The sequence below is a fragment of the Apostichopus japonicus genome, chromosome 22, assembly GCF_037975245.1.
Source record: "Apostichopus japonicus isolate 1M-3 chromosome 22, ASM3797524v1, whole genome shotgun sequence".
Lineage (NCBI taxonomy): Eukaryota > Metazoa > Echinodermata > Holothuroidea > Aspidochirotida > Stichopodidae > Apostichopus > Apostichopus japonicus.
In genome coordinates this window covers 24,342,077-24,369,215 of record NC_092582.1, presented here as the reverse complement: position 1 = coordinate 24,369,215, position 27,139 = coordinate 24,342,077, and the positions used below count along the sequence as shown (strand labels likewise).

At 38.1% G+C, this 27,139-nt stretch overlaps 3 protein-coding genes and 1 long non-coding RNA gene across 16 annotated transcripts in view; 2 read left to right on the top strand and 2 right to left on the bottom strand.

Moving 5' to 3' along the window:
• The window catches only part of LOC139963637 (uncharacterized), a 664,171-nt gene that overhangs the window by 105,942 nt on the left and 531,090 nt on the right, over window positions 1–27,139 (top strand). The window lies entirely within an intron of this gene.
• LOC139963627 (uncharacterized) overlaps window positions 1–27,139 on the bottom strand; it is a 160,804-nt gene that overhangs the window by 46,346 nt on the left and 87,319 nt on the right. The gene's annotated exons all lie outside the window — the stretch shown is intronic.
• The window catches only part of LOC139963622 (uncharacterized), a 204,974-nt gene that overhangs the window by 141,193 nt on the left and 36,642 nt on the right, over window positions 1–27,139 (bottom strand). For both annotated transcript variants that reach the window (XM_071964600.1, XM_071964599.1), the window contains exon 6: window positions 15,157–15,365. In XM_071964600.1, coding sequence (XP_071820701.1) covers window positions 15,157–15,365 — 209 coding nt within the window. The remainder of the gene's footprint in view (window positions 1–15,156; window positions 15,366–27,139) is intronic.
• LOC139964129 (uncharacterized) lies at window positions 22,357–25,027 on the top strand. Its single transcript, XR_011791840.1, has 2 exons — window positions 22,357–22,527; window positions 23,921–25,027. It is a non-coding gene; the product is annotated as an uncharacterized lncRNA (long non-coding RNA).

Sequence of the window (27,139 nt, the reverse complement as noted above, 5' to 3'; positions counted from 1 at the left end):
TGCATAATATCCAATTAATATGTTCAAGTCTAGCTCAGTATCATCCTACCTTATACCTACATTGCACAGCTCTATGTATAAAACACCACTCTGGCCAATGGAAAGAAACTATACAGGTTACGTACCTTGTAACTAATTAGCATAATAAACGTCTATTTACAGAACTGTTGCAATTTTTGTTTTCATGTAAAAGGTTTTTCTTTCCAATCGTTTGTCTGTTTATATTAATTGATTGGCTTAAAGATGCGCTTTGGAATCTTTCATTAATATTTTATAAAGTAAGGGCTATGGCAGACATTACACATGTAGTCTAAATAATATAAATATTGTTGAGCTTTTAATAACTTATATTGTATCGAACAAACCGTTCTATAAACAACCTCTCCAATGCTACAGCATTGACTACTATTTATTTATGGTAATTTTATTCATGAAAGGAGTCACCCCGTTTAAACCCCTCCCAACGGACGCAAGCCATAGTCGAAGCCTCTCCCCCCCCCCCTCACCCCTGCCAAAGAAAAAACATGTAGCAAAGGGTTGACACTTCATGGTGATGTCTAATGTCATATCAATGTAGGTCATAAAAAAGTAAAGTTCTCTCACTCTTAAGACGAGGACAAAAGACTAGGCTCCCCCCCCCCCCCAAAGAAAAAAATATGAGGCTGGTCACGTGACTGGTTGAAATATCAATAAAGTCTCAGTACAAGACATTGTTTGAATGACGGTAAAAATCCTTTCTAGACATGTACTGTGGACAATGCAAGTTTTGTATAGGGTAAGGATTGTGAACGCTTTCGTGGAATTCTAGTGGTTCTGCAATGCTTGGCAGGATTTTAATTTCGTTCTTAATCAACAATAATTACCAAATGAATATCATTTTCTAAATAATTACGATACTATGATCGACAATAAAATTACTTTGTGTACGCAAACCTTGCATATTTAAGTAATACCTTTAAATAAGTAAATTAGTTGTGTTACCTAGGTTCTACGATATTTGATATTTTTGGTAAGTTCCGACTGACACATACTTGGTACGGTTGCCGGACAAATACCCCCACGGACAAATACCCCCGGACTCATACCCCGGGACAAGTACCCCCGGACAATAACCCCCCGGACAAAAACCCCCGAGGACGAATACCTCCGAGGACAACTACCCCCCGGACAAGTACCCCCCGGACATACACCACCGAGGACAAATACCCCCGAGGATAAGTACCCCCCAGACAAAAAACCCGGGACAACTACCCCCCGGACATACACCCACGAGGGCAAATACCCCCGAGGACAATTAACCCCACCCCCAACAATTACTTCCGGGAAAACTCTACCAGCATAAATACACCGGCACAGATACCTCACCCAGGTTACTACCCGAACAACTGAAAAAAGGCCGTGGTCGGCGCAACTTAAACCAATTGGTTAGAAACTAAGCCGTAAAACCTTAACAAATCAACAAAACAACTCTCTCTCTCTACCGATCAGGGTACTGCGAAAGGGACCAACTGGCGTAGCAAGCGGGGGACAGAGGAAATACTACCATCAGAAATGTTGGGATCGCAAAAGCGATTGTGAAAAGAACGAGCGATCAAAAACTATTTTAGTACATGGATGTGTAACTGATGATTGCTCCGGTTTGCATCCAAGGGCATTTCGAAAAATGCGATATATGCAGGCCCATACGCTGGGGGGGGGGGGGGTCGAATGGTTCGGACGACCATCATATAAATAAATATTGAAAATTAAGGGGCCACCCCTCCCCTAAGACTTCTCCCACAGGATACAGATCAGTATCGTGAATTCGACACCCATGGCGAAAACATGCGTGCGTGTCTGATTTACAAAGCAGAGTGGAAATGGGGAAACGGTGACGGTCGTGGGAGGGGTATAAGGGAAAAGTGCATTTTGCGCATAATGCGAAGAACGCGTATTTTATGTAGAATGTATGTAGATCTAGATCTCATTAGAGAATCACGTCACATGCCAGTGATATCCAAAAAAGTACACATGACAAAGTTCTCCTATCCCCAGTCTCTTTTCGGTCCGATAACAGTGAATAATTGTCGAACAGTGGCACTCCGGGCTTCTGTGAATATTTAGTTTAATTGCGAGTTAAAGACTGAAATAGGAAAGTAAGAATCTATATGATGTCATGCATGTTTTACAAGTTGCAAGTCTGATTTAATCATTTTTACTTCAACTGTTTTCATTTATGACAAGTGATGTCTCTAACTTTGTTTGTTTAGCCTACCTTCTGTTTGTATTTCAACATGACGTCATATGACCGTAAGATCGGACACGATAGTACGGCTGAAAAAAATTGCGTTTCGAGTTTGTGCCGCAGTCGTAATTTATGGGCCTTAAAGACTTACCCTAATCATTTTTTTCCCCCTATAACCCCAATCCTAATCATACCAGTCCTAAGTACGTCCCTGCCTATAAGCTGATACAGTATCGGTATTCTGTAGCAACTAAGATAAAAAAAATGTAACATTGTTAATAACATATTACATAGGAAGATTTATTGCACATGACTCAATTTTTTTCTATTGGTGCTTCCATGGAACTGCTACTCAGAGTAGCAGTTCCATGGAGCGTCGTCGCGCCTGTAATTTTGTGTGTATACCGAATTTGCATATATACCCGATTTGCGTGTATACTAATTTTGTGTTTATATACCGGGGCCCCTTGTCGACTTGTCTCGAGTGTGATTTAATCTTCCTTGTAGTTCCGCACAGTGCTCAGAGTAGAGGAGAGGCAGGTTTGTAATTATTACAATCTGATCTTGTTCTCGGGGTTGTCATTTAATGTCTCAATCCGACAGACGTGAGTCAATTCTCAGCCTTTAGCCACTTCCGGAATTTTTAGAGAGTAGGTAGCAACCTGTCTGTCGCCACTGCAGAAGAACTAATGAACACAGTTAACCCGAATCAATTGCTTATCACTACAATGGAATCAACAACAACTGCAGTACAGCTATTGGACTGCACCGGAAATTGAAACATTACAGCTTTTGACAGTCATAATCGAGATGGGAATTGAACCTGTGGGGCCAGCGTCACCAACACACAAAATGGAGGCGTGAAGAAGCGAAGACCTTATAGGAGACATTTTTGTAGGGGTGGTGAACTTGAGGTGTAGTTTTTTGATACCTCAAAATAAAAATACACGCATAAAACTGATTGTGTATATGTGACATCACCATGAATTTGTATGCCTCAAATCCCCCAAATTTACCCGAAACTCCTGGCGGCGCCAATGATGTTAGTATAGTCTTGCCTTAGAAGGGCAACATATTACACCATTTGGCATCTAAGCACACTTTCGTACAGTAGAAAATCTCTTAAAGGTGATGGGACACCCCATGAAAAATCCCGGGTATCGGCCAGACACTACCAGCCTTTGTAAAAATTATTACAAGGAAAACCTATTATTCTTTGGCTTATGGGTGGCAATAGACACAATCGGCGACCGGCGTCACGTGACCTATAGTGGGTATACAATGTAAACAAACCAAGTGCGGTGTATGGCAACAACTTGTATTCCCTCATGAAAAATCATCCTCATGGGTATTACGATCAGGTCCAAGGACAATTAGCAATCTCGGGGTTATCATGGTGTGACTTTGTTGTATATTTAAGTGATTCACATGAGATGGCAGTAATAAGGACACTGTTTGATGAAGAATATTGGAATAGTTTGTTAAGTAAATTGAACAATTTTTATGTTAAGTCTCTTCCATTTATCAGATCTCTGTCAACATAGAAACATATAAAAAAGATGACAATATGCAGGGGTTATTATCTGTGATGGTAAACTTTATGAGTGTACGCATGACCACCCCCCCCCCCCCCCTCAAAAAAAATCCTTGATCTGCCCCAGCTGGTAATAAATACAACATGGAAACATAATCATTTAACTTTTAGTTTTAAGGCAATGCATGGCAGTAAATTAACATTAACAACAATCTTTATAATATATTGGTTTGAGGTAACACCATTATCTCTCAATGAGTTGGGGTGGTTTTAGCAACTCAACGTTTCGATTAATAAGCTCTGATCGTCTTCAATACCATTGTTTGTTCAGAACCACCCCACACTCATTGAGAGATCATTATGGTTTCACCGCAAAAATTACTGGATAGTATTTCCACCATGCAAAGTTCAAAATCCTACTTTACAATCCTACTCCTAGTCCTACAATCTTATACTTTGGTTCATAGCACCTGCATTTTAATACTGATATTAAAAAAAAACTGCATTTTAAGGTACAGCCAATAATAACTACACTTGAGAAAGCAAGATTTGAGCCGGACAGATCATCAACATAAACAATATGTAAAATCACTCGTCTCCTCCATCAGAAATAACAGGGTTCTGGAAGTTTGAAATCAACAAGCTACTGTCCAAATTTGGTTTATAGTTCCAAACATGGATACAGGGATCAATGACTGGAAAATTTTCCTATGGCTCTTTCTACATGGATTCGATGTTGTGCCACAGTACGTCTGAGCTCGTATGATGTCTTTTTCACTGAAGCAACCATTTTCCCTCAGGAAGGGGGGAACATTTAGTTTTAAGGCAAGTTCTTGAAGGTCTTCTCCAATATTAAAACCCCGATCTGCCATGATACCGTCCCCTGGCAGGATTTCTCCACATTCAAGTTTCATTATTAAAACAGTGAGAAACCCACTTCGCTTTACTATTTCTTTATCGCTTATTGACCCTTCGAAAAGTTGCGAAACAAACTTCACGCCACCCATTGGGTCTATACGCCAATCAATGACTTTAGCGTAGTGTGGTGCTTATAGTTGCTGTAGCACTCACTCTGTTTCTGAAGTGAACTTGGCACTTGGACAGTTAGTTCAGTGGCATCTATGATTATGACCGTGTCTTTATATTTTTCTTGATATTCCTTTGGTGACTTTTGGATGATTATGTCTCTGTGTGGCCAAATGTTCCGTGTTCCCAGTGCTACATACAGTACATTTATCCATGTTATTATTTTGTTTGACACTGAACTGTTAGAAATGTATGTATGTGTGTATGTATGTATATTAGATTCTCCTGCAAGCAGGAACTCGCGAAGAAGCCTCATTGGCTTATCAAAGCCGCAAGCTGACCGAAGTCAGTCTCTTACATTCATATTTAACGTCCATGATTATAAATTGTTAATTGTCAACAACTCTGTAACTGGACGACATACATTAATCTGGGAGTGACTCGAACCGGGGACCTTATGATTGAAAGGCACCGGTTGAAATGTCGAAGCGTTTGATTGAAATGTCGAAGCGTTCTGCAAGGTCCAGATTTTTTGCCCCGGTTCGTAACTTCATAAGGGTTTAACAAAAGTTAATTTTGCACTGTCATTTTATATGAACTGTTTTGAATTAAATCTTTCTCTTCATCTCCTGCATCATGAAATTCATATGACGATTCATTTAAGTAGCTGTTCAGTATCAATCAGTCGATGTTTACTCGCTTTGCTTCCTCAGTAGATCACATCTTCATTGTCCAAAGTTGGACAAACAAACCTTAAGATCTGCTTGAACTTCTCATATGATGCCATCCCAGTGAAATGCATAAATAGTTCATGCTCGATCCTTTCATTCTTACACTTAGAGAGTAAAACTACGACAATCCCCCGTGCTTAAACACTGCGCACATGTCGCGCGATGGTTTGTTATGATTCTGTACCCACTATACGTCACGTGACCACCGCTGCTCGGAGTCGCCGATTGTGTCTATTTGTGGGCAATGTAGCAATCACTAATCTGTTTATAGTTGGAATGTAGAATTATTATAACTATGGAACATTAAATTGATTTCTTAGATTATCATCATTCTTTTTGCAAACAGAATGACCAGAGAATATAGGTTTCTTCAAATGGTAGTGACGTCGTGGTCTCAAGCCTCTTTCTTTACTTTTGTTTCATACAATCGTACATACTATTATGAAACCTTACAGGCAATTCTGCTGGTATAACGGGCTACACCGTAATCGGGCTTGACTATGATAGCCCAGCGGTCCATGAAACAATGCATGGGGGGTATGGATGGGGATCATGCACACCGAACAAGAGGGGTGGACCGTGGTTGTGCTTGCCCCGCCCCTCACTTCTGCTCCTCTCATCCTAAAATGGCGTGCACTCACAGGAAAAAATAGATTAGAATAAGCAAAACAAGAGGAGCGTGGAGGCCGAGTGGCTAATGCTTTTGTTTTATATATAATCCTGTTATGTTGTGTCCTTGGGCAAGGCACTTTTATTTCGACTGCCCCTCTCCATCCAGGTGTATAAATGGGTACCTGTGAGGTAACTAAGGTGTGTGCGCTGGATTCTCAGCAGCCAGCCTGATGACCAGGGATTCAAAGTGCTATGAGATGGCTGTGCCATATGAAGCGCTATACAAAAACTAACATAACATAACAAATCAACAAGTAAAATTACTCAGAAGAAAACTTGAAAATGGTAAGTCGCAATAAGCCGGAATTGTTCGGAGATTAATAATACAGAATAGTGTCACTATAACAAATAGTAAATAAATAGTTACTACCAGCAGTGAGCAATGCCCAACCCAACCCCCGGGCCTCGGTCCATTGTCAAACCCTGGGGGCTTATATATGAAAAAGCTCGATTTTTTAAAAGTTGGTAGGAGGTTATAAGGGCCAGGGCACACGACGACCCTGGTGCCAGTTAAACCGTCACCCTGACCCAATTGTAAATATGCTCTCGGAGTTGCCCGAGGGACCAGGGTATATGTTGAGGCCCGCGGGAAACTAAACTCGAAAAAAAGACGGGCGTATCCGTCGCTGCATCCGTCTCCTATAGTTAACAGCATATGTCCAGGGGTATATTCGTCCGGGGGTATTTATCCGGGGGGGTAATTGTCTAGGGGGGTATTCGTCCGAGGGGGTACTTGTCCGGGGGGTTTTTGTCCTCGGGGGTAATTGTCCGGGGGGTATCTGTCCGGGTGGTAGTTGTCCTGGGGGGTAGTTGTCCGGGATGGTATTTGTCCGGGGGGTATCTGTCCGGGTGGTAACCGTCCGGGGGGTTATTGTCTGGGGGGTAATCGTCCTGGGGCTATTTGTCTGGGGGGTATTTGTCCGGTCACGCTTGGTACAATCTGCTTTATTTCGATTCGGGCTCGGAGTTCAAATAAAGGAGATAAACCGAGGATGATAATGATAATAGCATGTTGCCTTATGTTAATTTCGGGGAATATATTTAATATCGCAGATTTGATTAGATGCTATTAAGCTTTCTTTTTTAGTTGTTTCTACTAAGCTCGTACAATGTTTTATACTCAAAGTAAATATTCAATACGTTTTTTAACCATCCTAGTATTATTGTTTAGCTCATTGTTCGACACGCATAATATTCTTCTCACTACGAACTTAATCACGCTTTCATTTGTGTTCCTGCTAAACATTCAAACAAATTTGATAAACTTCAACAGTGAAATACATGATGCTAACAATCTGGTAGTGTCCGTTTATGCAAGGCGTTTAATACCGTATTTTTCAAGTCTGGAGCTAAGCAATGGGAATCATAACACTGTTTTTTTTTTATTAAATATACATTAACTCCCTTCTACTTATACTTAAATTGAGAGCTACACAATAATGTGTTATCTAGTCAGACTCCTACCAACGAGAAGTGCAACTTAAATTCAAGAAGAGAAACTGAACATAATCAAGAATCAGTTCTTCTTTAATTTGTATTCATAACTTTGTGCTGTCTATAAACCCTCTCTATTTAAGTTTCCTTCGATTGGTTGCATTGAACCATGTGGGGATGCATTGAACAACCAATGAGAGCAATTTTGCTGATTTAAAGTAAAACTTACAAAGAATAACCGAAAATTAAGAACGCAACGTATTGTAATAACAAGGCGTATGATCTAATAAAAAATACGTTATTTGGAGGATTTCCCCTATGGATAATTCGTAGTCACTGCTGAACACCTACTGACCTACTAAATGTCTGTTTCCATGGTTACAATGACACGTTCACTGACAATATTTGGGGGTACAATGCATGGGCACGTGGCTCGCGTTTACCTATTGCTATTCATTACGTTAAACTGGTTCGTGTCATTTATTGTTATGCTAATGAGATATTAACGGGAGTTCCAGGTGTGGCATTCTTACTATTGACTTGCTTTAGAACATAAATTGTTTGAATCAATCGTCTGTATAATGTAAGCCCTGTATTCATTTGTACAAAAAACTAACGTAGAAGTAGAATAGGCTAACTGTGTGTACTAAAACGGTAATTTGTTTTCGGGTAGAAACATGGAATAGATTTGATGGGCTCTCTAAAAACATACAGATGCATATCTATGAAGGGGAGGGCGAGGGGGGGGGGTCCAGTGGCGGGACCAGGGATAGGATTGTCTGAAGGGGGTCTGCCCGATATTCATAAGGCCCGCTATTCATATGGGTCATTGTTCATAAGGTTCGTTATTCATATCGTGCATTTTTTTTCGATAAAAAGGTTCGCTATTCATAATGGAAATAAAGGTTCGTTATTCATTATAAAAAGCCTAAGGGATCATAGTTCATAAGGTCCGGTATTCATAATGGAAACAAAGGTTCGATATTTATAATGGGCAAAACGGTTCGATATCCATAATGGACAAAAAGGTTTGTTATTCATAATGGGAAAAAAGAGTTCGATATTCATAATAGAACAAAGGGTTCGTAATCCATAATAGACCAAATGGCTCATTATTCATTATAGGAAAAAAGGTCCGATATTCATAATGGAGCGAAGGGTCCGTTATTCATAATGGGAAAAAGGTTTGTTATTCATAATAGGAGAAAGGGCCCGATATTCATAAGGGATCAGCCCGATATTCATAAGGACCATTATTCATAAGGGTCATTGTTCACAGGCTTCGTTATTCATAACGTGCATTATTTCGAAAAAAAAGGTTTGTTATCCATAATCGGAAAAAAAGGTTCGTTATTCATCATAAAAAGGGGTTATTGTTCATAAGGTCTTTTATTCATAATAGCAATAAAGGTCCGTTTTTCATAGTCGGAAAAATGGTTCGATATTCATAATAGCAAAAAAGGTCCGTTTTTCATAATCAGAAAAAAATCCAGTATTCATACAGTAATAATAGCAACAATAAAAGCAGGGCGGAGCGACCCTCCCCCTCCTCCCTCCTTCCCCCAAAAAGGTAATAAAAAATCTCCTGTGGGCAATTGGTTCATGCTTCAGCTGTGACTAGTCGCCAAATTATTCATGCAGTAGCTGTACTTTCGGTAGTTGCCGTCGTTAACCCTTAAGCCCACGTCTGGGCCGCTAGTGACCCCCCCTCTTCCCCTGGCCACGCGCAGCTCGAACTGCCAGTGGGTACCTCAACTTTTGTGCAGTGGGATGCAGAGGCACTGGGGCGCGACGACCCCGCGATCATGAATAGCGAACCTTTTTTCTAGAAGATTATGAATAACGAACCTTTTTGCCAATTTTGAAAAACGAACCTTTTTTCAATTATGAATAACGAACCTTTTTTTCGATTATGAATAACGAACCTTTTTTTTTCCAATTATGAATAACGAACCTTTTTGCTCATTATGAATAGCGAACCTTATGAACAATTAACCTTATGGATAATGACACTTATGAACAATGAACCTTATGAATATAGAACGTTATGAATATCGGGCTGTCACCATGATTATAATCAGGTGCGTATCCAGGGGGGGCGTTGGGGGCGCGCGCCCCCCGGGTAAGAAAAAGAGAAGAGAAAAAAAGAAAAGAAAAAAGGAAAAAAGAGGGGAAAAAAGAGGAGAAGGAGAGGAAGGAAGGGAAAAGAAAAAGAAGAAAAGGAGAAAAAGGAGAAAAAGAGGGAGTAAAAGCAAAACGCGAAGACACCGGGAAGAGAAAGAGGAACAGTGACATCATTACAGCGCTGAAGGGTAGCCAGTGACGGATCAATGATTTCGTAAAAGTGTGACTCACCTTACCCCTTACACCGACAACTCCATGTTTTGACGTTTCCATTTTCCTCTCTCACTAATGATCTATATATATACTATATATGGTCTATCATAACGCGTGTGTAGAATTGTGCTATGAAACCAACTGTGGCTGGTCTCGAACTCGACCGTGTCGTCGGGGAATATGACGCATTTTGGGATGGGGGCGACCGCCCGCCCCCCCCCCCCCATTCAGCATTTTTTAAATGATATCGCTAAGTAATTTCAAAATAGAAAGTGCTTAGATGCAACTTACAAGGCCTGGGAAGTGTCATTTCCAGCGATCTGGGAGACATTTTCGGCCAAAATTTGCTTGTACGCTTTGCGCTAAGAAATGGTCCTGGGTAGTGCCATTTCCAGCGATCTGGGAGGCATTTTCGGCCAAAATTTTCTTGTACGCTTCGCGCCAACCTATGGTGGCGCTACGCTTAGATAATTTGCCTACAGGCTTCGCCCCTCCCTTGGCAAATTCCTCGCTACGCGCCTGCTCGAATTTGTAACGCAAACAGCAGATATCACATCATATCAGTGAGCATGAAAATGGCGTTCCAGGATGAAAAGCCTCAAAACTGTCCGACTTGCCTGAAAAAATAACCAAAAATTTTCGCGCGCAAAGCGCGCGTTCAACGTGTTCATGTCAATATCATATAAGCAAGCATCGGTTATTACATCGCATGCCATCATGTACCGTACGGTCCGTTCAAATTGCGCAGTATACCGCGGGATGCTAATGTAAACAACGACATGTCTCATGTAGATGTATAAAAAGCATGGAGGTCCAATTATGTCAAAACTCTCTTTTACATTAGTAATGGCGAATTAGGGCCTGCACCCCCGCCGCGCAGTGGACTCAAATGGACTGCTGGCGCCTTTTTCACCTCTTTACCACTTTTTAATTATTCGTGATTATTGACTTTTTTATTGCGCTCTCATCTACTTATTGACATTTCTCACATTTTGTTGGTGTAATTTCGCGATGACACCTTGTTCTTCGTTTATCTGCAAATTAACCAGGCCCGGAAAGGGTCATTTCCGGCGATCTAGGGATTATCTTTACTCAAAAAATTTCTGTACACTACGCGCCAACCAGTGGTGGCGCTCCGCTTAGATAGTGTCGAAAGCGCCCCTTCAGACCATTCTCGCCACTCCTGACCAATACCCCTAGCTCCGCCGCTGCCGCCGCGCCTCCTACGCCTATGTGTGTAGTGTTCGCTTTCGGAAATATCTGCTATTTTTTCATTTCCTTCAACCAAGTTTTATAATAGCCGTTATAACAGGTTTTAATATTTGTACACCAATAAATTAACTGTGTCTGAATTTTCGAAAATTTCTGACCAACATTCTTCATCACACTCAACTCGTGCAATTTTGACCGGTCTGTTAGGGGTTGAAGGAAGTTTTTTCTATATTGGTTGTTCATAGATGAAATTTTGTACAACATTATGGGTATGTTTTGAAGTGAGTTTATTCACGAGAAATGTGAATTTTCAAATTCTGAACAAATATGGGGCTTAAAACCTTGAAAAGTTGGGCTGACGGGTATTGTGGGCCGCGACGTAGAATCACCTACAAAAGCAAAGACCCACAGGAGATGCGATCAGGTCGAACATGATGTGTGCCGGGTTGACAATCTTCAAAAAGGTTATGGATGGACAAAAAAAACTATTAGGAAATACTTGGTTCTCAGGCAAAAATTGTACATCTGGTTGGTCATTTCAAGCCCGAGAAGTGCCGTTTCCGGTGATCTGGGGGGTATCAAAACCAGAAATTTTCTTGTACGCTGCGCGCCAACCGATGGTGGCGCTACGCTTAGATAGTAATTCGCGCCCCCCGGGTTTGAAAATCCTGGATACGCACCTGATAATATAGCCTTCTATACCTTTTTAAATTCGCTAAAAACAGTTCAGTTGCAAATTTGAAATCGGTTTCTAGTTGTCGTTGTCTATTATTCATTTTAAACTTCAATGGAATAATTTAATCCGCTGTCACCTGGTCTGTGCAGATAAAAACAACTAGTGCAGTATACAATTCGATATTTAAAGAGATATAAGATATCATAAAACGAATCTTAAAGGATCTCCTGTGCTTTGTTTTCTTGTTCGTGTTGTCGTTTTCTTGTTTATGATTTATGGCTGAGAAATGTTGCTAAATATATTAACTTAATAGATTTCTTGGTTATTATGACTATATTTCAGATTTGGCAAGGCGGCATGAACCTTCGAATTACTTATTCCTTGCTAAACACGAACAATATCTCATCTCGCATATTCAGTACGATTAAACCATACTATTATTGGTTGTAATGGCAAACACTATCAATGAATATTTTGATCATAAAGATGCCACTATAAACACCTGCAGGGTGCTTACACTTTTCATCATAAGTGTCGAAGACGTTTAACAGTCACTTGATATTATTTGATTAGAACAAAACAGTAGACAAAGCTGGCTAACTTTAAAGAAATCGAAACGTTCGATTTTCATATTAATAAATGGTTTAACAATTAAAAGAGTAACCCTCCCCCTGTTTCACAGCTTAAATGAAAGCCTAATTATATGGATTATAGTTAATTTATGTTTTTATGTAATTAATGTTATTTATAAGTCGTAATGGGATTATGAACATATCAACTTTACAGAAAAAAAAATGTTCTGCATAAAACTCGGCAATTAAGAACCCGCAATGTTTGTAGTCACATATTAGATATGTGAGTGACATTAAGGCTATTCAATTATGTGTTAAATAGGCAGACTTCCAGAATACCAACGAGAAGTACATACAGAACATAAACGAAGAAAGGGAAATAAAACATTCCTTCTATCAAATTAGGGAGAGAAGCAAGTGAGGGGTGCATTAAACAACCATGGAAATAAAGTTTACTCATTTAAAATATATAAACAGAGAATAGCAATGAGAACACGTTGTAATATCATGTCATAGGACATACAGTATCACTGAATGGCTGTTTGATATATACCTAACCCGTATTGAATAAAATGATGCATTATGAATGTGAGAGACTGACTTCGGTCAGCTTGCGGCTTTGATAAGCCAATTAGGCTTCTTCACGAGTTCCTGCTTGCAGGAGGATCTAATATACATACATACATACATACATACATACATTATTCCCAGCCACTGCTAGACACGGACTGACCTACTTATCGTCAGTTTCCATGGTTACGTTGCATGGCAGTTACAACATTCCAGGTGTACAATTGACACGTGGCTCGTTTGTCTTTCTATTCATTATCTTTAACCGGCTCCTGTCATCTATTATTATGCTAATTAGGTATTTACAGGAGATCCAGGTGTTTCATCTCTACTGTTAACTTTTTTACTTTAGAAATAAATTGTTTGAATCAATCATCTGTGCAGAAAACTATTGTAGAAGTAGAGTAGGCCTACTGTGTGTACTAAAACGTTGATGATGATATCGGGTAGAAACGGAATGGATTTGAAGGGCCCTCTAAAAGCGATTATGTACGACGGGGATAGGGGGGTGGCGAAGGGAGGGGTGGTGGCGGGTACAGGTAAGGTGTCTGAAGGGGAGTGGGGCAGAGGGGCGAAACTAAACTTACTGAAGGGCACACTGGGATTGGGGTAAAGTATTTAGTCTAGATAGGGAATAAACAATCTGTGTTATATTTGTTTTTTATAGTCAGACCAAACAAAACTCCCCAAAGTTTATTATTTCTAGTGCTATTTTCTCCGCGGTTACAGTTATTCCTAAAATAGTCACATATAACATATGTTAAGCAGCTTTCTTTTCTTCAGAATTCATTTATGTATCTACTAAATAATGTTCTCTTTTCTTTCGAGATTTGGGTGAGGCGCGGTGGGGGGGGGGGAGGGGGGAGGTGCGACTATATTTTTAGTAAACACGTCAGCTGTAAGTTGAAGATGTTACTGATTGGTTTGTGAATGGTAAGGACGGAAAGGATACACTTTTACGAGGTTTGATCTGTGAGACCAAAGAAGGCGAGAGGAGGAGCGAGTGGAGGAGCGAGAGGAGGGGTTGGGGGGTCTGGGAGGATTAAGTAACACTGAATTGTAAAGGACCAAGCAGGGACGTCATGATCGCATCAAGTTTGAAGTAACATTAATACGAGGAATATTACAATATTTAATAGTTTTTGTATAAAGTTATGAATTATACAAAGTTGACGGTCAAGCTTACTTTTTTAATTATTGTTTAAAATTATGATAAAATAATGAGAATAAATATTAATTTACCCTATTTAGTATAATAATAAGTAGAGACTGATGCACTTTTGAATGGGTGAAATTTTAACCTTTGTAATTTATGAGATTCATATTTTCCTTTATTGATATTTATGGCAACACAAAAATACAATTTAACTTTATATTTAACTCAATTACAATTATTTAAATCCTTTTTCCTAACTTTTATTTTGTTTTAATTTGTTAACCTATTTTGAGTAGCCATGTTTGTAATTTCGACAACTAATATTGTTTACTATTGGTTGCATGCTTGATATACATTTCAGTTTTGCTAGAGTATCAAAATCTGATCACAATTTAGTTTTTTTTTGTTAACAATAAACTAATAAGTATTGCTATTTTTATTGCCATAGTTTTATCAATAACGATTTTCAATCTCTTCCGTTTAAAAAATTGTTAAATAAATTGTAGGCCTACATAATTGAAAAACAAATATTTCAGAGGTTTCAGTCAAAAGTAACATTTATTCCTTATAAAACTCTACTTTAGAATATTAATTTTCTCGCTAGAATTATTAAAATCAAAATACCTTGTGTATCTCTTATTTTATCCTAATAAACATTCCTGTCATTCTTAAACCTAATTCTTAGTAAAATTTTAACAATAAACTAAACAAAGAACATTTTCAACAAGCCCAACCCACCCTCCACCCCTCTCTTACCAACACTCTCTTAAAATATTCCCTATTAATCCATTATATTTTGTTTTCTTTTTCATAACATCCTACAGAATTCCTCTCTCGATGACCTAATTATTCAAATAAATCCAACTAAACTAATTAAATCCAATCCTTGACATTAAAATACAGCAGACTTTACATTCTCTATTGTTAGTTTAATATTGATAAATTTTATTAATTTAATTAATTCCCTGTTTAACTGTTATGATGATTCTAACATCTACACCGGAATACTTACCTCAGCTCCTTCAAGCTTGTACACTGTGAGGAGTAAGACAAGATGGCCGCCAACTCTTCATTAGTCAGTCTCCTGTTGTTGTCAAAGATCAGCAGCTTCTGGAGAGAACTCAGGATAGAGAGAGAGAGACCAGACTGAAGGATAAGGTTCAGACCAGACTCATCAACTCTAGGAGAGCAGAAGTATAGATACACACAGGAGATAGGAATCTAGAATGAAAGAATAGAGTTACTGATAATAGAGTAGATAGAGATAAATAGATTGGATTTGGTTAGGATTAGAATAATTATTAGGATATTATAAATAAGAAAAATAACGAAATAAGAATAAAGGAAAGTAAAGCGGTAAACTAGGACATTTAGGTTGTGTTTCTTTGTGAATAGGACTAAATTAATGGAAGGGAAAAAGGGATTGATTTTAAGGGGAGACAAATATTAACATACATAAGTGGATTAGATAAGAGGAAAATAAAGTGGTAATGTAGGGTTAAAGGGTTATTTTTATTGTTTTACAATTAAATAATGAATTAAGGGTTTTATAGCAAGTAAGGTTTAATAAAGTAAGAATGTGAGGCTATATATTTAAATTTATTAGTTAATTGGAAACAAATCTCAATGACGGGTTGATAATTATATAAAAAAAAAGGGTAAATAAGAATTGAGATTATTCTATCTTTTGAAGAAAAATATTAATCAAATTTATTTGTGTTTCAATTTAGAACTTTATGAAGGAAAGTGTAATTTAAATGTAAATATTAGTCACTAGTGTTATAGGATTCATGAAAAGGAAACTTCTACTTTAACTAATGTTTTTTATAATGTTTAGGGAGATTTGGAAGAATTATGTTTAAATAAATAGGTTGTTTCTTATAATTAAAATGCAATTTACAGAAGCAGATGTAGATCAAACTCAAGTTTCAAGAGAGAAAGGTCGATGAGGCTTCAACTGTAATTTGAATATAACAAATTATTTAATTTATTGATCCAAATCCGACTATTCTGCTTGAATTTTAATTATTTCCAATTAATACGATTTGTTTAAAAGATGATGTCTATCTGTGTTTAGTTACCAATTCATTCCTAAGTTACGGTTTGAGTGTGACATAACTTCTAGTGGATTTTTTTTCGAAATGTAACATTTTTCTTTCTTCGTGTTTGTAGTTATTCCTAAATTGGGTATTGCTTGTGATCTTAACTTACTAAACTTGATCGTATCTTCCAATTAAATAGTACCATCCACTTTTTTTACAAATAATATTGTTATCTGGAAACACTTCATATCCTTGAGGGTTTAAATAAACTAATTAAGTATTACTACTTTTCAGTTTAATCAGTTCGATAGGGTCTTCGTTGTAATATATTATGTTACTATGGAGTTCATCGGGTGTGAACAGATAGCGGTCAAATGTAAATTAACAAACACGAGAGATTAATCAGTTAATTATAAGTTTAATGAGAGGATGGCGCCCTTTTAAAACTAACGTTAAGCTATACGGCTCTGCCTAACGTCTGCTGTGGAGTGTTGCAGCGTAACAGAAATGGCGCACTCTCAATTTCAAAACCATTTTTATTATTAAATATCATGCGCATGGCCGGCTTGGAAATGACGTACGTTTTTTTATAATTAAGTGGGCAAAATTAAGACAAAACCAGCTGTGAGTAGAACAACACAATGTAGTTGCTGCTGGAAACACATGGACGAAAGAGTTCTTTTTAATAACTATTTATTGCATTTTATTATTATTAAACTTTAATTGGAAAATTGTTTTATAGAGGCTTCAAGCAGTAGGCCCTATACAAACTATATTTCCCCATAAGTGTCAGGTATATCGGCAGGAGTTAGGTCATTCAACTAATAATCAGTTATTAAATAACATTATTTCAGTTAGCCTGCTCGGTAAAAAGCTGCAGGTTTCTTACACAATTTGCTCAAATGTCCGACCTGGTAGATTAATAGTAAGTTAGGTGATTACAATAATAATTGTGGAATGTTATAGATTGACTTGTATTAATGCCTAGTATAAGGTTTTGTTATGTACGATTAAAATCGAGTTAAACAATTTTCTGTGATTTAAGATTTTTGAAGGGATAACAAAGTTTCTACACTTTGTCTATGGATATTTTTTCTTAGCTAGAATGGTGTTATTGTTTTCGAAGTAAAGGATAGGCATCAGCTCACCTAGAATGTTAATCGCTGGTTTTATTCTTCGCTTAATTTAAGATCCCTAAAGAAAACTCAGTGTCTCGATTGCATTTTATTCAATTCCTTTTTATTTAAGATATGCTTTAACTTGGAATTTTTTGATAATCAGTCAACAACTAGGCCAAGATTTTATTTGTTATGAGTTAGATTTGCTAAGCATGTCTTCTTGCTAAAAGTAGTAATTCTAACTTTTCGCGGGTGATGTTTGAGAATTCTAACATAACTTAACTAATTTATTACTAGTGTAGCCTATAGCCTACCTAAGTTTGGCCTGGCCTTTGTACACATCCTAGCCTATGCCTTTATACCTTACCGTCAAATTATCTCTCTGATCAATAATTACTGTTTTAACTATTAACAGCGGTTCCTCTCCATTAAACCATCCATCTTAATAACCACTCAACAAGTCAATGGTAACAAACAACGTCCACGAATATAATACGTACTCTGCAACTCCACTAATATAACACTAAACCATTCAGTGATAGATACTATAGAAGTGAACAGGTATTCAATATTCATATACAGGTGTTTCCCAGCTGTTCGCGGGTGATGTTTGAAATTTGTAACAGACATTTTGGCGCCAATAGAAAGTAAATGTACGACGGACGTAACGTTATACATACCCGGTGAAGACAGACAATTTGAAACCTGACGTCGATTGGGTAATATGTAGTAAGGAAGGGGTCGAGGAAGTAAATAATACAACACAACCTATATCAAGTAGATCAAGCTATCATTGACATTTCTCCCTAAGCGGTAGGGTGTTAGTCCCCCACCCCCTCCTCCCCCACCACCGGTTAAAATGTGGGCAAAAAGCATTTGATGTACACATTCCCCACCCTATTATCTGCTTGGATGCATAAACAAACAATAAACACAATAGTTAAATACCGTCTGTTTCAAATGATTTAAGGAGTACATGTTTAATGAATATTAAAACCTACATGGAATAACATAAATAGAACATCCTTGTTCAGTCATACACATCTTGCAGACACATCGTGCAGACAAAACGTGTCTGTGTCAAGTTACATTTTTGTTTACAAATAATCCCTTGATCATCATGAAATTATTGGAATAAATGTAACTACACAACTTTTTTTCATCCCCGCCCCCAACCACCTTTGTAATTAATTCCACTCCATGTCAGTGCTGGATTATTCAGCTAAATCTTTGCACCAGCAAAGAGAGTGTCAAGCGAGCAAACGGTGTTTTGTTTTTTTACGTACCTCGTAATTGCTCAAATCAAAATACTATGTCGACATTTCACCAATAATGTTAATATTTAATTCATGTAGCCCTCCCCCCCCCCTTCTCCCTTTTTACTTAGTACCGTACCATCCTCATCAAGAATTTTTTTTTTGAGATAAGATAGTGGAAATTTATATAAGAAAGAAATTCGAGAAATAAAAATAATTCGACATGTTAAATGAAGGGACTTAAAAAAGAGGTCTAAATAAATCGAAGAAGTTTAATTCAGATAAAGTAGTTTAATGTTCAGAATTTCGGTTAAATTACAGATGGCGATTTTAAGACAAATTTGAGTTTCAAGAAAAAAGGGTTTCAATTTTGAGAAAGGGTTGAAATTCCCAGAAATATTCGAAACTTTAGGGATAAAATAATCAACAATTTAATATGAAATTTTTGAAAGTTGTCAGTGTTCCATGTGGGTCACAGTAATGAAAAAAATGTGTATTGTTTGCTTAATTGGAATGCCTCCCGACACCCTCCCAAACCCATTCATTTTATCATTCCTTCCTACATCAATCAAGTGATTTGTCACATGTCTTCATAGATATGGGGAAGGGTGTAGAACATATAGGAGGAGGTACATCTTGTGGCTAATTTGTGTATATTTCTGATCAAGTACAATGTGCATTCATGGGGGGGGGGGGGGCTGTATCGGTAAGTTTGCGTCTCCAATCGTGAAAACGGATCGATTCTCCTGTATGGTTTAGTACCCAGTAACGTGGGTTCACATTCCTAATTCTCCCGACAAATTTAGGAAGAGGAATGAACCTTTATGGTCAGACTATAGGTGGATTCGAAATCTCAGTAGCCCCGTCCCCTGAATTTATTTTGAAAATTTATGTTAAATGGTGCACTCCGAGGCATAATTAGACTACCAATTGGCTCCATACACCTTGCAGTTTTGCCTACTTTTATGAATACTGTTTTAGTGAAGTCGCAAGGGGGGGGGGGGGGAGCGGGGAGGGATGTACACCCGTAGCAGTGGCCTTCTTCTCAGCTGTATGTAACATTGACCCTCCCCCCCCCCAGACTTCTATCCAAGTGTATAATTTGGACATTTTCTGATTAATGTTGAAATACCAAAATACTTTCATCTCGTCATTTCAAAAGGTTTTAGAAATGATAAAATATTGACTTCTCTCCAAGCTTGTAGTAAAACAATATCCTGAAAAATGCTTAAGATGTCTAATGATCTTGTTGTCTTGATGACACTTGTAGTGACGCAATACTATCACGATATAGATTTCGCTAGTCGATAGTATACGCGTTTTTCCTTGAAACTTACACTCGCCTCTCACCATCGGTTGGCGCGCAGCGTTCAAGAAAATTTCTGGTTTTGATACCCCCCAGATCACCGGAAATGGCACATCTCGGGCTTTAAAATGACCAACCAGATCTACACTTTTGCCTGAGTGCCAAGTATTTCCCAATAGTTTTGTTTCATCCAAAACCTTTTTGAAGATTGTCACCAGTCACACATCATGTTCGACCTCATTGCATCTCCTGTGGGTCATTGCTTTTGTAGGTGATTTTACGTCGCGGCCCACAATACCCGTCAGCCCCACTTTTTAAGGTTTTAAGCCCATTATTTGTTCAGAATTTGAAAGTTTACATTTCTCGTGAAATAAATTCACTTCAAAACATACCCATAATGTTGCACAAATTTTCATCTATGAACAACCAATATAGAAAAAACTTCCTTCAACCCATAACAGACCGGTAAAACTTGCACGAGTAGAGGGAAGTATGTTTAAGAATGTTGGTCAGGGAATTTTCGAAAATTCTGACACAGTTAATTTATTGGTGCATGGGCGCGGATCAGTCTTGGATGATGGTGCAGACGCGTGTATATGTTCTCTGATACTCTCTAAGCGGAGCGCGACCATGGGTTCGCGCGCAGCGTACAAGAATTTTTTGGGCAAATATACCTCCCAGATCGCCGGAAATAACACTTCCCAGACCCAATGATGGTCCCAAACCTCCTTAAGGTTTAGATCTCATGGGTTAGAAATTTAGTTTGGGAAATACATGGGCGTCTGCAGAAGAAAAAAAAACATCAGGGGACAAAAAATCCAAGTAGACTTTTGTATACGATGGGTCTGGGATCCTCTCCCAGAAAACAATTATAGACTGCCGCAAATGCGATTTCCGTCCTATATTTAACAACTGTGGATAACTATAAGAAAATGAGAACTGGACGTGAAGCTAGCTCAAAATGACAACACACAGTGTGAGTTGTAACGATTGTTTTGTTCGCACTCAGTCCGTTTTGCTGACCACAATTTACCAGTCTCGTGTATGGATTGTTTCACATGATTGAATGTGTTAATACTTCAGCGGAGGAGTCACGCCTAACAGTGTCAATAGTAATAATTCTCGTCTCTTATAGCATGTCATTTGCACATTGCTGGATGAAACTGCGCCAAAGTTCAATACAGGGGAATTTTAAATGCAACGTTTGGTCAAGACAACTTGGTGCATGGGGACACGGTATGTCCCCGCCACTGAAAAAGTTGGTGGGACGCGTCCCGCTGCCCCCGCCAGGATCTGCGCCCATGTATTGGTGTACAAATATTAAACCCTCTTATAACGGCTACTATAAAACTTCGTTGAAGGAAATGAAAAAATACCAGATATTTCCGAAACCGAACACTACACACATAGACAGTTTGGAGGCTGTTCATCATGGAACGTCATTTTCACGCTCACTGATATGATGTGATATTTGCTGTTTGCTTTACAAATTCGAATAATTGAAATGAGACTGAAATAAATAACTTTTATCTGTTTACTGGCTATGCCCCACATTCTTTTCATTTCGAAAGACGCACAGTTTTAAGTTCATTACACACTGAAGGCTTCGATTCTCTATTTGCCTTCAGTTTATGGAAGATCTTTGGATTTTCATCCCTATAGATATCGCTAGATATTGCTAGATATCCATGTACAGTACAGTGTCTTTGGGATTTCTTGGGATTTTTCGGGGCCTGATCTTGGGAGATTGCAAAATCGGCAGTGGTCACACTCCATGTAGGTCAGTGCACGACCTCTAGACGTCACTAAAACACAACCCGATCACTTGTTATTTATAAAGTGGTGTGTTGCCGCGGATTTTGTCAAATTTGGTTAATACGGGCAAAAGGTCATTAATTAAGTTTCACATGCGAAATTTTAAGATTCATTGTATGAGTTACGGTACTATAGGTTTGGGGTACAATTAGCATTCAAGTCGGGGTGTATAACATTTTATCTCTGGATGGCAGTGTTGCATCGAAGGACACCGGTATAGTGCAGTTCTCATATAGATCCTGCATGGTTTTATACCGAAATGCGTCAATATCAGGGCTGTAAAAATGTGTTTTTCCCGGCAAGGAAGGTATTATTTCCCGCGAACCATATGGCTGCTACTCTCTTAAAATGATAGACTGAAGAATTCAGTCTTCTTTGAGACTGAAATTTTTTTCAGTGTTATACACTGAGTTTAGACTGAGAAACACTCTACTTAGACTGTATTATCAGTTACACCGTTCAGTCGCTGTTTTGGACTGACTGTATTAACCAATCAGCTAATCACATGTGGCATGGCATCTTACCATTTTCAGTCTCTGTATTCCACTGAAAAATGTATCCAATCAGAGAACAGAAATGCGCCTACGTCATCCGAAAACTTGCAAATACGCAGCACAAAAAACAAGTGACAACCAGCGCTACAACTTGTGTACATATATACTACTATTAGCCAGGTACTCGCTGTACTGTACGTACGCACGCCGTACACACAGCTAGGCATGAACGAGACAGACGACCGTATGTCTAAGCTAGAGTAAAGGTTATAAATTAGCAATGGCTGAGTCTTTAAGAACTTTTCTTACAAATAAAGGTTTCCACGAAGTGAAAACAGTTTTCGAGGGAAAGGTATGTATGTTTTTTGTTGTTTTCCAATTAATACAGAATAAAAGCTTGGCAGTTCGTAACGTTAGTTATTCTAGGCTTGTGCGCGAGGTAGGCCTAGCTAGGCTGTACCATAGCAAATAGGGCCTAGGCTGTTGTTATAATTGGTGGGGCCTATTAACACGATCGTCGGCGAATAAGCACGCCGGTCCTGCATATGTACCCGATCGTCGGGCAAATCAGCCCGCCTATCCTGCATATGTACCCGATCGTCGGGCAAATCAGCCCGCCTGTCCTGCATATGTACCCGATCGTCGGGCGAATAAGCACGCTTGTCCTGCAATATGTACTCGATCGTCCCAAAATGAATCTAGCCTAGGCTAGGTTAACCTCATAACAAATACTTGGACATAATAATGCTCAAGAAATTGCAAAACACAGTACTATTATGCATAGATTGTAAGCACCCTTAATTATTTGAAAAATGTAGTGACTGCTACAGCCATTACAGCATGAAGCTATCACGGTACCAGATCGTCTGGCAAATTAGCCCGCCTGTCCTGCATATGTACCCAATCGTCGGGCGAATAAGCACGCTTGTCAGGACTGCAATATGTACGTCCCCAATGATCGTCCCAAATGAATCTAGGCTAGGTTAACCTCATAACAAATACTTGAACATAACAATGCTGAAGAAATTGCAAAACACAGTACTATTATGCATAGATTGTAAGCACCCTTAATTATTTGAAAAAATATAGTTACTGCTACAGCCATTACAGCATGAAGCTATCACGATTCTGTTAAACAATTACCATTGTATTTAAATCATGTGGAAACTGGAAAAGAATTGGTATGCTTTTGCTATTTTATTAAACATATAGTGGGCCATCAGTCTTTACTATAAGATTTTACAGTAATATTACCATTCACTAATCTTATGAAATCAGTTTCTTTTACAAGCAGATAGACATATTAGTGAAATCAGTAGGCTAAAATGTAAATCATATTCCTTGTTCACTGGTTTTCTATGCTGATGAAATGGAATCAGGAGATGTCATGAACAATTTATCCTTAAAAAGAGAAATTTCTGAAAACAACTAACAACAAACCTTGCTTGGTAACCATGTACCTGCCAAAATCAACATGATAACCCATAAATGTTAGGTTGAATTTGAATCCACCTTCACATAACACATCTCACCCACCATGGATGACATATTGCTGCCTATTATGAATTGATATATCTCCTTCGTACAATGCCAGTCATGTTCTTCTTTCTCCATTCTCTCCTAAATATTATTCTAGTCTAGTCCACATCGAACTCTACCTCTCAACATATCTTTTTTTAAGAATGTTTTGATTCATACCATATTGCTTGTCCTTTATCACATTTATTTTTATCTTCACCAAACAGGAGGGCACAGATATTGAGAGCGCAGCACAGGGCAGACAAGGACAATATTGGCAGCCTTTCATCCTATCTCTCGGACCAGAATTGAACCCCAAACAATTCTTCATTGTGGCAGATAAACTGGCCATTCCAACAGGGACAGAGGCGTAGAACATACATTTAACATAGACTATACACCCCCTCTACAACACTAGTTTTGTGAGTTCCATGGTGTATGGAATTTTGCAACCAACAGAAGTGAAGTCTCTAGTCCGTATCCTTGCCACATCAATAAGGGCAGTCAGCATGGAGTAATTTCAAGGAGTGAATGTTACATTTTATTGCTCTGTAGGCCGGAACCCCGTCTGTCAGCGTGGAGTAACTTTAAAAGGGTGTGAAGACTCGCGCAAAAAGAACGTCTAATGCCGGTAATCTGACCTAGTTTCAAATGAGGTGTGACAGAAGTGTTAGACACTGCCATGGATCCCAGAAAATACAAACACAGCTTGCTACCGTCGGTAATTAGACACTAGTGTACAGTCAGTACATACAGCTGCGGTCAATACCCACATCACAGTGTATAAACGATACAGCGATGAACATCTCAGGTTCAGCTAAAGATATCAAGGTATCACGTTTCATTACTGTCTGTCTTTGTTAGCGACACGAACAAACATCACTTGCAAGCAACAGAAAGTTAACTTTTCAGATGGCTGCATGCTGTTTGGGACAAGTCTTCAATACCTTTAAGGAGTAACTAACACATACCCTAAAATGTTAAATTGATTACCCAGAGTTTACCAACAGTTTTATATGAATAGGGCTCCAGAAATAAATATTTCATTGATTTTTGGTTGTCAAAAATGTTTTTTAATGATACTGATCTAATTATGAATGTAATTAAACAAACACCTAGTTGCCAAAAAAACTTTGTTGTATGATTTTTCGAGCATGTTATTTTAATGTTTACTTTAATGTTCCCACATTTCACTGCACTCACTATGTTGAAGGTTTATTTAATTAAGCAATTAATTAAGCTAATATTATTTATTATGCACAATATTCCATAACTTGTGCCATGAAAAGCAAGTAACCTGATTATTATAAATTCAGTAACTGTAGAAAATTCCATTTGAGAATATCCTTTCCTCATTATTTTTTAGTCGACTTTGAGTCACATTTTTTTTTTCAGCTTGAGCCCGACATTAAATGATTCACGTCAGATAATTTACAAAACTTCAAAGTTTGATTGAAATCCCAATCAAAATCACTATACATGATTACTATCAGAAAGTTAAGAAATAATTGAGGGTGGTATAATAGTCACATGTGCTGTTTTTGCATACAAATTTGCTTTATATGAATGCCATATCATGAAATTGTGAATGCAGTATATAATAATTCATGTTTATCTAATAGCCATTATGAAGTTAGTGCCATTCTGTTAACTGCTTGTAATATGTTGTTTTGTGTGTGCTGGATAATGACTTTCAGCAATCGCCAATCTATATCATTGAAACACAAAGTATTTAAATGTTGACGGCACTGATATATAGTTTAACCATTCCTAATATTTTATAAATAACCTTCTGAAAATTTGTCATATGTTTTCCCCATTTTGAAATCATTCTAAGAAATTGTTGCTACTATACATTAATGATTTACAACTGGAAAAAAAGGCAATGTACCAGATCCATTGTACTATCGTCGTGTTTCCATCCTATCCCTTTTGTAAAGGTAGGATCGTATAGTTACTACATCCTTTACAGCGGAAAAGTTAAAGTTCAGTGAGATCGGGAGATGGGATCAGCTGGGTATATAACGACTCAATTTACAGCTGTGTTGTCAATGAATTCCAGGGTATTACCACCTGGTGGTAATATACAAAGAATTTAAAGTGCTTTCTGTTGCAGTGGTGTTGCCAGACATATGAATTTTGGTTGGTGTTATGTCTATTTGTGAATTCCCTCTTGGGGGAGGGGTTCCCCAGGCCACCCATTGGCGACACCACTGATCTGTTCTCAGCTCACCTAATCCTTTTTCCAAAAAATTAAAGAACATTTTAGATGGCCCAATTCAAGCAGAAATTTGACAGATTAATATTGAACTGAAAATATGTCACTGTTATGTAAAGCATCTTTTTAATTTGAACGTTTGTTGGAAAGATAACATGTTGTGTTGAACATCCCTCAGAATATTGTAGTTTTGATTTCTGTTTTTTTTTTTAATATGATAACGAAAATTCTATAAGAAAATATAAGTGAGTTAGTGGAAATAAAATTACTGTTCGGTGGATATTGACAATTATATTTCTTGATGGAATACCATTTTTAATGTACTTTGTGTGTGACTGTCACAACGATTTTCTGGTCTTTATAGCCTAACATGATTGGATGTGAAGGCGAAGTCACTCAATGAAGTAGCACCTTTCAGTAAATTCCCCTGCATTAACAGATCATTGAATGTTGTCTTTGATGATGGCCTTAAATGCATCTATATTGAAGAATTCCAGCACCAAGCTAACACGGAGGATCAATAGAAAAGCTTGTTCAATCCAGGATTTGCAGTTTATAAGATTGACAGTATAGCTGTGATGTGTAATAATTCAGTCTAAAGGACCGACTGTTCAGTCTGATTTCAGTCTAATAGACTGAGCATATTCAATCTAATTAAGACTGGTGCTGCAATAAATCAGTCTAAACTGCTGACTGTTCAGTCTAAAGTGGTTTGATTTTCAGTCTATTAGACTGCAGAGTACTCAGTCTAATTAAGACTGACCTTCAGTCTTTACATTTCAGACTGAAATTCAGTCTAAGTAGTCTGATCCCTTATCCCATCCATCATTAGACTGAAATTTCAGTCGATTAGACTGAAATTTCAGTCTCTCATTTTAAGAGAGTAGGCAGCTATCGCGCCGCTCGAGCGGCGCAGGGGGGTATATGAGGGTGGGTGTGCCCCCCTCACAAGGTACAGATTTTTGAAAAATGAGGATGCAATTGGCGCCATTTGGTGCACCTTTTTGGCGATTTAAAACAACTTGCGATCGTTGAAGACCAGTGCTAATTTGAACTTAAAAAGCTAATAAATATAATTTTTAAAACAAACTGTTTTAGTGTGTCAGTTTCTTGAGTTCCTACCTTGATAAAACTCAAAGTAGTCTCATCTCACGTAATCAACCAGTCTGATAGTAATTTATTATAAATCTATACCCCGGTTGTCACATTGTACCACATCAATTATCAT